Below are 15,416 nucleotides of genomic sequence, written 5' to 3'. Positions count from 1 at the left end.
TTGAAGGCTCTACGGAATATCTTTGTATTTGTACTTTTGTAGGTAAGTTTTAAACATTGGGAAGTTTGGCCAATGCCAGTTACACTGGTTTTGTTTTTTTGTTATCTATGGGAGAAGGAAACCGGAGTACCCGGAGGCGCCAAGGTGGGAATCGGACCTAGGCGCTTCTAGCTGCGAGGCGCAAGCATCACCACTGCACCGCCACCAAAAGTAACGTTCATCAATAACATCTCAACCGCCAGCCACCATCCTGGCTAGCTTAACATGTGTATTTTCGAGATCAATGTTCTTATTTTAATCATTTATTTTTTAGGTTAGGCCACAATATCCTAACCAATTTTTTTTATGTTCCACCACTCAGCGCAGCCCAAAAAACAAAATTGCCACGTGCAAGCGTTTAACCAAGAGCCAATTAGGATTATTTCTGTTCTCTTACTGTGGGTCAAGAGCAACTCTCATAAACCAGGTAGCAGCAATTAGATACATCACATTTCATCCAAACTGCATCAAACACCACCACTACGACAAGATCCAGGAAGGTAGGAATCATCATGTCACCTGATCTGGCTTCTTAAACAGGGGTCAGGACCTCACAAGAACAACCAATTAGATTCAAACTGGACATTAACCATAACAAACACATTTCTACCAAATATCATTTATAAGGCCCACTGATTCACATTCCATGCATTAGCTATATGCATAATTTACAAGTGTCCATTCGTCACGCTCTATATCTCCCAAGCAGAACGTCGGAGCACAAAATTACATTCCATGCAAATTGTCGCATTTCCAAATATCTAACATTGTTTACCCTTAAGTTTCAGAAAAAATAGACCCACAGCACATCCAATCTTCCTAAAGACCATAAAACAAGGACAATACGTTTTTGAATAAAATGTGGGTCCAATGAAAACCAATCAGGAACCCATCTTCAGAAGGAAGTTCCTGACAATTAAATGCGGACTTCCATGATCAAAAAATATTTTGAAAGATGAGGGTTCAATACAAACCAATGGGAGCCAAAACCTTCTGGAAGAGTAACTTTACATTTTATTGGTAAAATCGTCCAGAAGTTGGGCTCTTCATTGGTTTATGTTTATACCCTGTCCACGTCACTTCATCGTCCCTTAAACAACGCCAAGGGTTTTGCCGGGGTGACTTCACTCCACAGGATTGAACGAAAGCTGTCTCGGGTGTGGACCAATCAACTTCAAGGACAGTGCACATTATCAGAGTTATGTTCTTTTGTTTGTATTATGACTGCAGGTATTGCGGTCTATGCAAACATGACTCCTTGTAAAAAGGTGTCAGTTTTGTTGCCAGATAGAAGGGTAAAGAACCAATTATCATATTTTTACTGGCAAATGAGGTTCCCATAGTGTAGATGCTTGCCCCGAGCTCTCATACTCTGATGGTGCATTGTCCTTGAGTTGTGCGCCTTTTGGCGTCATCTGGTCCAACCCATATGAGACTAGGCTCTAAGGAAAGCTGTCTCGGGTGTGGACCAATCAACTTCAAGGACAGTGCACATTATCAGAGTTATGTTCTTTTGTTTGTATTATGACTGCAGGTATTGCGGTCTATGCAAACATGACTCCTTGTAAAAAGGTGTCAGTTTTGTTGCCAGATAGAAGGGTAAAGAACCAATTATCATATTTTTACTGGCAAATGAGGTTCCCATAGTGTAGATGCTTGCCCCGAGCTCTCATACTCTGATGGTGCATTGTCCTTGAGTTGTGCGCCTTTTGGCGTCATCTGGTCCAACCCATATGAGACTAGGCTCTAAGGAAAGCTGTCTCGGGTGTGGACCAATCAACTTCAAGGACAGTGCACATTATCAGAGTTATGTTCTTTTGTTTGTATTATGACTGCAGGTATTGCGGTCTATGCAAACATGACTCCTTGTAAAAAGGTGTCAGTTTTGTTGCCAGATAGAAGGGTAAAGAACCAATTATCATATTTTTACTGGCAAATGAGGTTCCCATAGTGTAGATGCTTGCCCCGAGCTCTCATACTCTGATGGTGCATTGTCCTTGAGTTGTGCGCCTTTTGGCGTCATCTGGTCCAACCCATATGAGACTAGGCTCTAAGGAAAGCTGTCTCGGGTGTGGACCAATCAACTTCAAGGACAGTGCACATTATCAGAGTTATGTTCTTTTGTTTGTATTATGACTGCAGGTATTGCGGTCTATGCAAACATGACTCCTTGTAAAAAGGTGTCAGTTTTGTTGCCAGATAGAAGGGTAAAGAACCAATTATCATATTTTTACTGGCAAATGAGGTTCCCATAGTGTAGATGCTTGCCCCGAGCTCTCATACTCTGATGGTGCATTGTCCTTGAGTTGTGCGCCTTTTGGCGTCATCTGGTCCAACCCATATGAGACTAGGCTCTAAGGAAAGCTGTCTCGGGTGTGGACCAATCAACTTCAAGGACAGTGCACATTATCAGAGTTATGTTCTTTTGTTTGTATTATGACTGCAGGTATTGCGGTCTATGCAAACATGACTCCTTGTAAAAAGGTGTCAGTTTTGTTGCCAGATAGAAGGGTAAAGAACCAATTATCATATTTTTACTGGCAAATGAGGTTCCCATAGTGTAGATGCTTGCCCCGAGCTCTCATACTCTGATGGTGCATTGTCCTTGAGTTGTGCGCCTTTTGGCGTCATCTGGTCCAACCCATATGAGACTAGGCTCTAAGGAAAGCTGTCTCGGGTGTGGACCAATCAACTTCAAGGACAGTGCACATTATCAGAGTTATGTTCTTTTGTTTGTATTATGACTGCAGGTATTGCGGTCTATGCAAACATGACTCCTTGTAAAAAGGTGTCAGTTTTGTTGCCAGATAGAAGGGTAAAGAACCAATTATCATATTTTTACTGGCAAATGAGGTTCCCATAGTGTAGATGCTTGCCCCGAGCTCTCATACTCTGATGGTGCATTGTCCTTGAGTTGTGCGCCTTTTGGCGTCATCTGGTCCAACCCATATGAGACTAGGCTCTAAGGAAAGCTGTCTCGGGTGTAGACCAATCAACTTCAAGGACAGTGCACATTATCAGAGTTATGTTCTTTTGTTTGTATTATGACTGCAGGTATTGCGGTCTATGCAAACATGACTCCTTGTAAAAAGGTGTCAGTTTTGTTGCCAGATAGAAGGGTAAAGAACCAATTATCATATTTTTACTGGCAAATGAGGTTCCCATAGTGTAGATGCTTGCCCCGAGCTCTCATACTCTGATGGTGCATTGTCCTTGAGTTGTGCGCCTTTTGGCGTCATCTGGTCCAACCCATATGAGACTAGGCTCTAAGGAAAGCTGTCTCGGGTGTGGACCAATCAACTTCAAGGACAGTGCACATTATCAGAGTTATGTTCTTTTGTTTGTATTATGACTGCAGGTATTGCGGTCTATGCAAACATGACTCCTTGTAAAAAGGTGTCAGTTTTGTTGCCAGATAGAAGGGTAAAGAACCAATTATCAAGTATTTGACCCCTCTGCAAAACATGACTTAGTACTTGCTGGCAAAATCCTTGTTGGCAATCACAGAGGTCAGACGTTTCTTGTAGTTGGCCACCAGGTTTGCACACATCTCAGGAGGGATTTTGTCCCACTCCTCTTTGCAGATCTTCTCCAAGTCATTAAGGTTTCGAGGCTGACGTTTGGCAACTCAAACCTTCAGCTCCCTCCACAGATTTTCTATGGGATTAAGGTCTGGAGACTGGCTAGGCCACTCCAGGACCTTAATGTGCTTCTTCTTGAGCCACTCCTTTGTTGCCTTGGCCGTGTGTTTTGGGTCATTGTCATGCCGGAATACCCATCCATGACCCATTTTCAATGCCCTGGCTGAGGGAAGGAGGTTCTCACCCAATATATGATGGCACATGGCCCCGTCCATCATCCCTTTGATGTGGTTAAGTTGTCCTGTCCCCTTAGCAGAAAAACACCCCCAAAGCATAATGTTTCCACCTCCATGTTTGACGGTGGGGATGGTGTTCTTGGGGTCATAGGCAGCATTCCTCCTCCTCCAAACACGGCGAGTTGAGTTGATGCCAAAGAGCTCCATTTTAGTCTCATCTGACAACACTTTCCCCCAGTTGTCCTCTGAATCATTCAGATGTTCATTGGCAAACTTCAGACGGGCATGTATATGTGCTTTCTTGAGCAGGGGGACCTTGCGGGCGCTGCAGGATTTCAGTCCTTCACGGCGTAGCGTGTTACCAACTGTTTTCTTGTTGACTATGGTCTGAGCTGCCTTGAGACCATTGACAAGATCCTCTCGTGTAGTTCTGGGCTGATTCCTCACCGTTCTCATGATCATTGCAACTCCACGAGGTGAGATCTTGCATGGAGCCCCAGGCCAAGGGAGATTGACAGTTCTTTTGTGTTTCTTCCATTTGCGAATAATCGCACCAACTGTTGTCAGCTTCTCATCAAGCTGCTTGGCGATGCTTGGCGATGATCTTGTAGCCCATTCCAGCCTTGTTCAGGTCTACAATCTTGTCCCTGACATCCTTGGAAAGCTCTTTGGTCTTGGCCATGGTGGAGAGTTTGGAATCTGATTGATTGATTGCTTCTGTGAACAGGTGTCTTTTATAAAGGTAACAAGCTGAGATTAGGAGCACTCCTTTTAAGACTGTGCTCCTAATCTCAGCTCGTTACCTGTATAAAAGATACCTGGGATCCAGAAATATCTCTGATTGAGAGGGGGTAAATTACTTATTTCCTTCATTCAAATGCAAATCAATTCATAACATTTTTGACATGCGTTTTTCTGGATTTTTGTTTTTATTCTGTCTCCCACTGTTCAAATAAACCTACCATTAAAATTATAGACTGATAATTTCTTTGTCAGTGGGCAAACGTACAAAATCAGCAGGGGATCAAATACTTTTTTCCCTCACTGTAGCAGCCAAATACTCTAAATGAATGTTGATTCTAAATGTGGAGGGAAAAACCGGAGGACCCGGGGAAAATTCCACACCACCACGAAGAGAAAGAGACATACAAACTCCAAATATACAACATGAGTCAGGGTCGGGATCGAACACACGAGGTAGTTAACATCTCGCTCCGACCCCCCACCCCGGTCGTGTATCCCGCAGTCCTCGTTCATTATAACTGCACACAATTATACAGGCCCACAGCAGGATCACAGTGTGACACTGACTAAAGGAATAAAGTTTTACAAATTATATAACAGTTGATTCTTGAATATATCACCTACTTATTCATAATGTGTTTTCAAGTCACACTTAATTTAAGTGCAGCCTCTCCTTTGTAGACATCAGACTGTCAATAAAGGAAGATAAATTACCTGCACATACGTTATACAAAGCAACACTCTCAATCCTACCGACGATGCACATCTCACCCTGCCCACACCAAGACAGCAGTTCCTTTGTGTCAGTGTTTATAAGTGTTCACAAGCCTGTGCAGCAATGATGGGGATTCTAGATTTGAAGCTTTCGTGACTGCAAGGATTCATACTCTTAGTTCTTTGCTACAATGCGGTGGGCTCTCATGATATTGTTTTCTCCGAGACTAAGGTGCTCTGCAAACCCTCTGGCTACCATCAAAGGTTTGTACACAAAGCCATTCAGATATAAACACAGACATAATATCAACCGTGATGATGGGTACAAACTTAGTAATCATTGGAAAGATGTTATCAACCATGCAAAAAAGATTTAACTACACATTTTTGGACCATCTTATCTGACAGGCACTATTTTACTCTACCGAGTGTTAACATCCCCAGCGTTTAACAGTACTCTCCTTTTTCGTTATTTAATTAATTTTACCCACCCAGCAGCATAACAAAAGGCAGCTTAATCCTAGCTGGCTTATCTACTTATGCCATCTACATTACAAATGCTCAGTTCCAGCAGCAGTACTGACCATCTCACAACTCCTCCTCCCCCACGGCCCTTCCTGGCTCCTCCCCCCTTAACCAGTATATAAGGTCGTGCCTCTTGGAACTTCTCTTCACTTGATACAGATATTTTTGCTGTGACGGCTTCACCTGAAGACGGAAGCTTGTGTTGCCTCCGAAACGTCGTGATTTTATTGTTTTATTTTTATTAATTTTAATTTCATTTTTTACCTACGTGACTTTACCGAAAGAACTAAGAGAATGATGGGGATATCTACAAGGCTAATGTCAGGCTGCTCTGCAGCTCGCAAGTTCCCCGTAAACAAATCGAGATGTGCCCACCAGCGTGTCATCTTAGTGGACCTAACGAGACAGGACGGGCATCACAGTCATAGCCCGTTAGAGCTTACCATGAAGACGGTTCAACCCTCACAGCCTTCAGAATCTTGACACAAACACCACGACCGTTTGCACAGAACCGCCTCTCTTTGCATTTCGTAGACACCAAACCCAATGTGACAACTCGTGCATAGTTCTGGCACTCGTTGAAAAGCACTTGCCCCATTCATATCATCCGACCCACATGTCATACCCAGGCCCAAAGCACTGGGAATAGGACAGGAATAAAATGCCGACAAGACACCGTAGACAGAAGAGCACGGATTCTCACCGGCATCTCTCGCGGTGTTGTCGTCCTCCTCCTCTTCCTCATCCTCTTCTGACTCCTCTTCTTCCTCTTCCTCCTCCTCGGAATCCAGGTTGGACTCACTCCCGGAGTACGACTCGTCCTCCATGCCGGCAAGGCTTGCAGTCCTCAGGGCCAGCATTCCATGACTCCAGGCCGACCGCTGCAGCCACCCAATCCCACTGCAAGCGCACGAGCCCTGCACGCACACACGGCCCAACAGAAACATTATTACTGTGAACATGCACCCTACTCACCCAAACAAATTCGTCCCCATACTGACCAGTGTCGGGCCAGACAGCCTCCCCTAGCCCAGTAATTGGAGGATTAGGAGGCAGGCTAGGGGTAGCTAGCCGTGTGTTCCCAGCTATCCGGGTGAGGGGGCCGATACCCCCTCCAGTACTGTATGTCCCCAGTGACTGTTGTGAAATAAATACGTGTGCCTCTACTCCGGTGTGCACGCGTCCTCAACGGTACTACATCTGGTGACAGAAGTGAACTAATACGAACATGGACACGCGCCGAACAGCTCGGGCCGGGGTGCAGGAGGCGGAGGACACCGCGGGAAGTGCGGTGCCAGAGACGGCTGATGGGGGCAACGAGCAGCCGGGGCCGAATGCATCCTTACCGGGGCATCGGGAGGAAGGGGAGTCGCCATCCGACGGACTTCGGCTGGCGCACGCGAGGCTGGCGGAGCTGCTGTATGCTGCTGCCGCCACACTCGAGAGCATCACTCGGCTGGGGGCTGCTGGACCGCCGCGGGGCGAGGACGGCCGACGACCGTTGCGCCTTCCCGCCATTTCTACTGACTTCAACTTCGAATCTCCCGCCATCGCCGCAGCAGCTGCCGAGGGCGTGGCCAGCCTCAACTTGGGGTCCGACATCGGCCTCGCAGGGGCTGCCGCGTCACCACCAACGGACGGAGCGTCACCATCAGCGCGACAGGCGATTCCATCTGTCGTTCGTGCCGACGCTCAGCCGAGTTGCGGGGACAGCAAAGCGCGGGCCTCCACGGCGATCGCTGCGCTACACCAAAGGCTACCCCCGCTGAAAGAGTTTGTAGCTGAGGAGGGCGACTGGGGGGGGTTCCAGCGGCGCTTCCTCGCGCACCAAGAAATGGCGGGGTGGTCGGACGCCGAAGCCCTCTACGTGCTGCCGGCGCTCCTCGACGGCGACGCCCTCGCCGCTCTTACGTCGGCACCGAGGGACAAGCGCTCCACTCTTCAGATGGCGCTGCAGTTGCTGGCTGGGGTCTACGGACCTTCGGCGGAATGCAGACAGCGATTTTACGATCGCCAGCGGGGAGCAAAGGAGTCGCCCCTCGCCTACCGTACGAGCCTTCTGGCGTGAACCAGAGCCAGGACTCTGGGACTCCGGGTACCGTAGCCCGACTGACCAGTGTCGGGCCAGACAGCCTCCCCTAGCCCAGTAATTGGAGGATTAGGAGGCAGGCTAGGGGTAGCTAGCCGTGTGTTCCCAGCTATCCGGGTGAGGGGGCCGATACCCCCTCCAGTACTGTATGTCCCCAGTGACTGTTGTGAAATAAATACGTGTGCCTCTACTCCGGTGTGCACGCGTCCTCAACGGTACTACACATGCTCACAGTCCACAAACACATGCACAGCTCCCAACACTTACTCACATCCATGCTCATGTAGTAGAGTTACCCACTCGATATTCACAAACTCGGAGAGCAAATCGTTAACAAGGTTTTCCCGCTCAAACTAACGGTCAGGGTCTCACAAGCTGTGAGAGCTGACCGTAAACAAGGTTTTCCCGCGCGACCAAACGGTCAGGGTCAGATAGGGTGAATTGGGATCGAAAAGCATATTGGGAACGACCAATCACAGGGTTCCACAAGGTGGCCGGGGATTGGACAACCCAGCCACGAGCAAGTATAAAGCCAGAGCGCTCAGAGCTCTCGGGGAGTTGAACCACACGAAGACCCAAGACAGCGGAAGAAGCTTAGGACCCTGGACCAAGCCCTCCAGCCCTTATCAGGGCTAGGGTTCAGTGTAACCAGTGGTCGGGAGACATCTCCCTAGGTCCAGTCAGAGGACACTGAAAGAGCGGGATATTGAGTAGCCTGTAGGGTACGGGGGCTTGTACGTTCTGAGTGTAACGGGTGAGGGGACCGTATATCCCTCAGTGCATAGGGACCGTGTTAATAAAAGTGTGTGCTACAAAAGACGTTGAAGAGTCCGTCTGTACAACACTACATTGGCGTCAGAAGATGGAAACAAGACGAACGAACCGCACGCGAAGTCCCGATGATGCAAGCTCCGATTCACCTGTGGGTGCCGCGGGCGGCGCTGAAGATGTTGGCGTGTTGCCAGCCGCCCCACCACCAGCTGTGCAGCCGATCGCCGCGAGCGACGGCACCCAGGCTGCTCACGCCCGCCTCGCCCAGCTGCTGCATGCTGCAGCAGCCATCCTGGAGCAACTTACCCTGGGGGCTGCGGGCGGGGAGGAGCGGCCGACGGCGGGCGTCCCCGCCATCGCAAACCCGGAAGAGAATGTCCTTCCCGCCGACGGGTCACGTGGGGGCGGAAGCCAAGTGTATGCAGGGACCTCCGGGGGCCAATCACAACACACCGCGTCATCGCAGAGCGACGCTGCCTCTGCAGGACCCTCCAGCAACACCGCGTCATCACGGCTGCCACGCCGTACAGTACATGTTGTTGACCAAGCCATCGCTGCGTTCAGGACCGAGTCCGAGCTTGACGAAGACGACGACACAGCTGCTCTACAGCAGCGACTGCCTGTCTTTCGCGAATTCTCGTCCACAGGGGGCGACTGGGCGGCATTTCAACGTCGCTTCCTCAGCCATCAGGAGATGGTGGGCTGGTCGGATGCACAAGCACTTCGTGCACTGCCAGCCACCTTGGACGATGACTCTCTCGCTGCACTCATCTCCATTCCCAAGCGACAAAGGGCGACACTACAAGCAGCACTTCAGCGGCTGTCTGATGTCTACGGACCTCCTTCCGCCACACGCCACCAGTTCTACGAGAGACGGTGCAAGCCAAGGGAGTCGCCATTAGCGTTCCGCACCGCGCTACTCGCCATGGCAAGAGCGGCTTACCCCCGCATGGACGATGAGGCTATCGACGCACTCGTCCTTCAGAAGCTGCTGGAGATGGCGAGGGGGCTGCGCCTTGTCATCCAGGCCGTGGATGACGAGGACATGTGCTCACTGCGAGCTGCCCGGAGCATTCATGCTCACTTAATGCTGGACCAGGACGAGACCATCACCGCATCGGCTACGACATCGGTGCCTGCCAGCAGGGACAACGCTCGCTCTCCTGATCGAGTCTTCTCGACGTTCAGCGCGACGCCCCAGCGATCACCGGATCGCACCAGTCGCCGCAACGACTGGGAGCGGGGACGGCCCTTCCCCCGCGGCGACGCGACGTGTTTCAACTGTGGCCGCCGAGGCCACTTTTCTTCCGACTGCCGTGCACCTCGCCGCCGCTCCGCCGGATCCCGAGACCGGGACTACAGAGCTTCCAGAGCAGCGCAGCATAACCAGGCAAGTCGCGGCACCCCACACGCTCGGCCCTCATACACACCACAACACACCATTGACTCCGCTCGGAACACGGCGTATGACATGCGGCGTTTGGCCGACTCTTCGCGACCACTGCGACCCGGGCAGTGGTCAGAGCTGGCCCATAGAGTGGTTGCAGCAACGACGGGTTCCTCGGTGGTTGTTGGTTCGATCGAGGGGGTGGAAGTGCGCGTGCTTGTCGATACTGGTGCATCGGCCACTATCATCTCCGAGTTAATTTACAACATACTGCCCGGCCGATGTCGTTCATTGGAAAAGGTTTCCATTCCGTTTTTCACCGCTAATGGAAGTTCCCTAGGGATTCTCGGGCAAATTCGGGCTCAAATTGCCATTGGCGATATTAAATTGGCCGGACCTGTTTTTGTGTCTTCTTCCCTTGCGGTGCCGTGCCTTCTGGGAACTGATTTTCTTGCCAAAATGCCCATTAAAATCCTTATCGATCAGGGATGTATTGAACTTCCCTCGGGCCGCCGGATGGCATTTTTACCCGCGGCCACGCATTCACGGACGGAAAATGCTTCCGTACAGGCTTTTGCGGCTTGCGCTGTACGCATTCCGCCAGGGGCACAAATGCTCGTACCCTTACGGTTAAAGAAACCGCTCGCTCCCACCGCCTCGGTAAATGGCATTTTATTGGGACCCTCCAACACAGCAGTTAACAGCCTTTCGTTGGTGGCCGCACAGACTCTTGTAGCGGGCGACAGGGAGCCATTTATACAAGTTTTGAATGTCGGTCTGTCAGACACCGTCATTCCACAGGGGACAGTGCTCGCTCATGCGACAGTGGCGCCCCTGGGGACCGGGGTTGTCGGACACGTAGCGAACAGTCAGCAGCCTCTCCCTCATAACGTTGACGAGGGATGGATTGACGCTCTCTGCGCGGATGCCGGCGATTTATCCGGGTCACAGCAGAGTAAATTGCGGGCTCTTTTGCGGGAATTTTCGGATGTGTTCAGCAAATCACAATTTGATATTGGCTGCACCAAGCTGCTGCGTCACCACATTGACACTGGTGACGCTGCCCCTATCCGCCAAAACCCGTTTCGGCTCAGCCCTGCGGAGAAACAGCATGTTAAATGGGCAGTTGACGACATGCTGGCGGCTGATATCATTTCTCCTTCCAACAGCCCCTGGAGTGCCCCGATAGTGCTGGTCAAAAAGCACGATGGCAGTCTTCGATTCTGTGTAGATTTTCGGCGCCTAAATAAAATTTCTGTGGCTGACGCATATCCTCTTCCACGTATGGATGAGTCATTGGATGCTCTGGCAGGGGCGCGTTATTTTTCCACTTTGGACCTTCTGTCAGGGTTTTGGCAACTCCCCCTCGACGAAGCATCAAAGCCAAAGACTGCTTTTCGGACACCACAGGGCCTTTTCGAGTTTAATAGATTGCCCATGGGGCTCCACTCGGCTCCAGCGACGTTTCAGAGGCTCATGGAGCTGGTCCTCGCTGGGCTCCAGTGGGACTCATGCCTTATCTATCTTGATGACGTTATCGTCTTTGGCCGCACGTTCAACGAACACATTGAACGGGCCGCATTTGACTCCTTACGGAATGCTCTTGTAGCAGCACCGCCCCTGGCTTACCCCGATTTCGCAAAGCCATTTATTCTGGACACCGATGCCAGTAACACCGGGATCGGCGGGGTGCTGTCCCAAATCGTTGATGGCGTTGAGAGGGTGGTTGCCTATGGAAGCAGGGTTTTGTACCCTGCAGAGCAACGTTATTGCGTAACCCGACGCGAGCTGCTGGCCATTGTTTACTTTATACAACAATACAGGCCATACCTGTACGGTCAACGGTTTACCGTGCGCTCCGATCACTCTGCGTTACAATACACTTTGCGCATTGACCAACCGTCTGGCCAGCTCTCCCGATGGCTTGAAGTCCTCCAGGACTACAATTTTATGGTGATTTACCGTAAGGGTACACAGCACAGTAATGCGGACGCGCTATCTCGCCTCCCATCAGAACAATGCGCCTGTTTCACGGGTTCTGGCCGGTGCAAACCGCAAATAGTACGCCCGGTTGCACCTCCTGAAACGGTTTCTGCTGCCCTTCCTTCCGATCCTGCGCCGGGTGTGGACCACCAAAATCCGCCAGCAAGTGACGACTTGCTGGGGATAACGTTGGATGAATGGGGTCGGCACCAAATGAACGACGCGTCATTGTTGCCTTTGCGTCGTCGCGCATGTGATTCGTCCTCACATTCAAGTAAATCGAACTCTTTTGCCATACGCCGCGGTCTGCTCATGCACTGGGATGCTGATTCTTGCCAGTACAAAATTGTAGTGCCATCGGCTTTGCGGTGTTCGGCTGTGTGCGCAGCACACGAGCGATTGTCGCACCTGGGTGTGCACAAAACCATTGGCTTGCTAAAACTACAATTTTACTGGCCGGGCATGCTCCGCGACGTAACTGATATTTTAACGGGCTGCACCCAATGTGCGCAACGTAAACCTCCAGCGAAGCCGGCATGCCCACCGCTGCAGCCCATCACGGTATCCCGTGTGAACGAGCTGGTTGCTCTCGACATTTTGGGGCCTTTCCCTACGACGCTTCGTGGTAACAAGTACCTTCTGGTTGGGGTGGAGTATTTTACACGGTGGCCTATGGCCTGGGCCCTCCCCAACCAGTCGGCAGCAGCCGTGGTGGACGCCTTTGTTCAAGGCTATGTGCTGGACAAGGGCGCTCCAGAACGGTTGCTGACCGACCAGGGAAGAAATTTTTCAAGTACCCTGCTGAGTGAGGTATGCCGCCTGTTGGGCACTAAGAAGGTGCGCACTTCGCCCTATCACCCCCAAACAGATGGCATGGTGGAGCGGTTGCATAGAACCCTCACCTCTATGCTATGCCATCAGGTTGACGAATCCCACGTAGACTGGGACCTGCAGATCCCAGGGGTCCTCGCTGCTTACCGCATGGCGCCACATGCAGCGACAGGGTTCTCCCCATTTTTCCTAATGTATGGCAGGGAGGCCATTCCCCCCGCTGATGTGCGGCTTGGGATAGAGCAGCTCCCACAGTCATCGAAGCTCACTGACCATTTGCGGTTCAACCTGCAAAAGCTGTCTGAGGCTCGTGATGCGGCGATTGAAAATTCTGCTTCCCGCCAGCGGGCAAATTCGAGGTTGCAGGCCCCTCGCACGTCCGTGCATCAGTGGGCTCCAGGTGATATGGCGTGGCTTCATTGCCCCCAGGTGCCGGTGTCCACATCGGCTAAACTCCTAAAACCATGGCGAGGTCCGGTTGAGGTGGTCCAGGTAATGCGCCCACAGTGTGTTAAGATACGTTGGGGACGACGGCGCTGGTTCGTGCACCCCTCTCGTCTGAAGCCATTTGTTACGCCGCGCGGCTCTGCGTCACACTCAAAACACGAGGGCCGAGCGTGTGATATGCCCGACGAGCTGGATGTCGCCCCGTTGGTACCTAATCCACAGCGCAGACGTCTCATTCCTCCCGCAGATGATGCGGGACTGAGGGAGCCGTGCGAGCCACGAGTCTCTGCACGAAGGCCCCGTGAGCCGCCCAACATGTTTGCCAGGATGCCTGACCCGTCTACAACAAGAGTCTCTGCAAAGAGACCTTCTGACCCACCCAACATGTTTACCAGGATGCCTGACCCGCCCAACATGTTTGCCAGGCTGCCCGACCCGTCTGCTCCAAGGGTCCACGCAGAGAGGCCTCCTGTCCCTGCTGACATTTTTGCCAGGATGCCTGGTCAGCCTGCAGCCCGGAAAGGGGCACCCATCCCCTACGACGGGCCCGCGAAATACACACGGGCTAGATCGCGTCGCTTTTCTTGATTGCCCATCGTTTTTTTTGCGGCAGCTGAATGCTGCATGCGTTGTGCGTCGCGAATGTCGTTATTTGTGATTGGTTCTGACCATGTACATATGTTGCGTTGTTGATGGGGGGGGGTATTTATAGTGGGTGTTCCTGTTCTTGTTGGATGTTCCTGTTCTTGTTGGTTGTGGCACACACACACTTTGATTCATTGGTGGGGATTTTCTGCTTGTAACAGCCGGGACGGCTGAGGCTTCCGAAGGGGAGGGTGATGTAGTAGAGTTACCCACTCGATATTCACAAACTCGGAGAGCAAATCGTTAACAAGGTTTTCCCGCTCAAACTAACGGTCAGGGTCTCACAAGCTGTGAGAGCTGACCGTAAACAAGGTTTTCCCGCGCGACCAAACGGTCAGGGTCAGATAGGGTGAATTGGGATCGAAAAGCATATTGGGAACGACCAATCACAGGGTTCCACAAGGTGGCCGGGGATTGGACAACCCGGCCACGAGCAAGTATAAAGCCAGAGCGCTCAGAGCTCTCGGGGAGTTGAACCACACGAAGACCCAAGACAGCGGAAGAAGCTTAGGACCCTGGACCAAGCCCTCCAGCCCTTATCAGGGCTAGGGTTCAGTGTAACCAGTGGTCGGGAGACATCTCCCTAGGTCCAGTCAGAGGACACTGAAAGAGCGGGATATTGAGTAGCCTGTAGGGTACGGGGGCTTGTACGTTCTGAGTGTAACGGGTGAGGGGACCGTATATCCCTCAGTGCATAGGGACCGTGTTAATAAAAGTGTGTGCTACAAAAGACGTTGAAGAGTCCGTCTGTACACGCGTGAGCAGATACATTGTAATGAGCGACTTCCGAGAAACAACGTGTAGAGGGCTTCTTATTTATTTCTCACACTTCAGGCACAATCACTGGGCGACATATATATACACGGCTACGCAAAGCCGACCCATCTACACAGCCCCATCGTCAGCGTACGATTATATAGCTGGCTGACTCCCCGGGCCGGCGAGCCCATGGGAGGCTTCAAAACGGACAGAAAAACAAAGGGATGGAGAAGAGCAACCTCCAGAGGGAGGCGAAATACATTTGGTGGGAACTACATCGATAGCCGCCATCGGTGCAGAATTGGCACGAAACACGCCAGGCCCAGCGGTATTGGTTGCTCCGAGCCTTAGCATATGGCAGCCGAGTATTGTCATCGGCCGAACGCTACTGCATAACAAGGATATAACTCCTGGCAGTTGTGCATTTTATGCAACAATTTCGCCCATACCTATACAGATGAAAATTTGAGGTGCGGACTGACAATGCAGCACTGCAATACTCGTTACATATGGAACAACCCTCTGGCCAGATGGATTGAAAGGCTGCAAGAATTATCCTATGTGTTAGTCCATAGAAAGGGGTTTTGCCACACCAATGCGAATGCATTATCTCGTATGCCAGAAGCAGGTACTTGTGCACGTGCTACGGGGTTACCCAGGTGTAA

General features: G+C 51.2%; 1 protein-coding gene across 4 annotated transcripts in view; it reads right to left on the bottom strand.

The window, feature by feature from the left end:
- RAD54L2 (RAD54 like 2) overlaps nucleotides 1–15,416 on the bottom strand; it is a 127,819-nt gene that overhangs the window by 89,916 nt on the left and 22,487 nt on the right. For 3 of the 4 annotated variants that reach the window (XM_078613143.1, XM_078613147.1, XM_078613144.1), the window contains exons 1-2: nucleotides 7,186–7,260; nucleotides 6,543–6,756 (exon numbers count right to left, since the gene is read on the bottom strand). In XM_078613143.1, coding sequence (XP_078469269.1) covers nucleotides 6,543–6,756; nucleotides 7,186–7,215 — 244 coding nt within the window. In that variant the 5' untranslated portion in view covers nucleotides 7,216–7,260. Of the gene's footprint in view, nucleotides 1–6,542; nucleotides 6,757–7,185; nucleotides 7,261–15,416 lie in introns of those variants that run through there. The other variant, XM_078613145.1, reaches the window with a different exon arrangement.

This window comes from Lampetra planeri, chromosome 40 (assembly GCF_965212315.1).
Source record: "Lampetra planeri chromosome 40, kcLamPlan1.2.h2, whole genome shotgun sequence".
Classification (NCBI taxonomy): Eukaryota; Metazoa; Chordata; class Hyperoartia; order Petromyzontiformes; family Petromyzontidae; genus Lampetra; species Lampetra planeri.
The sequence above is the reverse complement of the archived record's forward strand: the minus strand, read 5'-3'. Positions and strand labels throughout refer to the sequence as shown.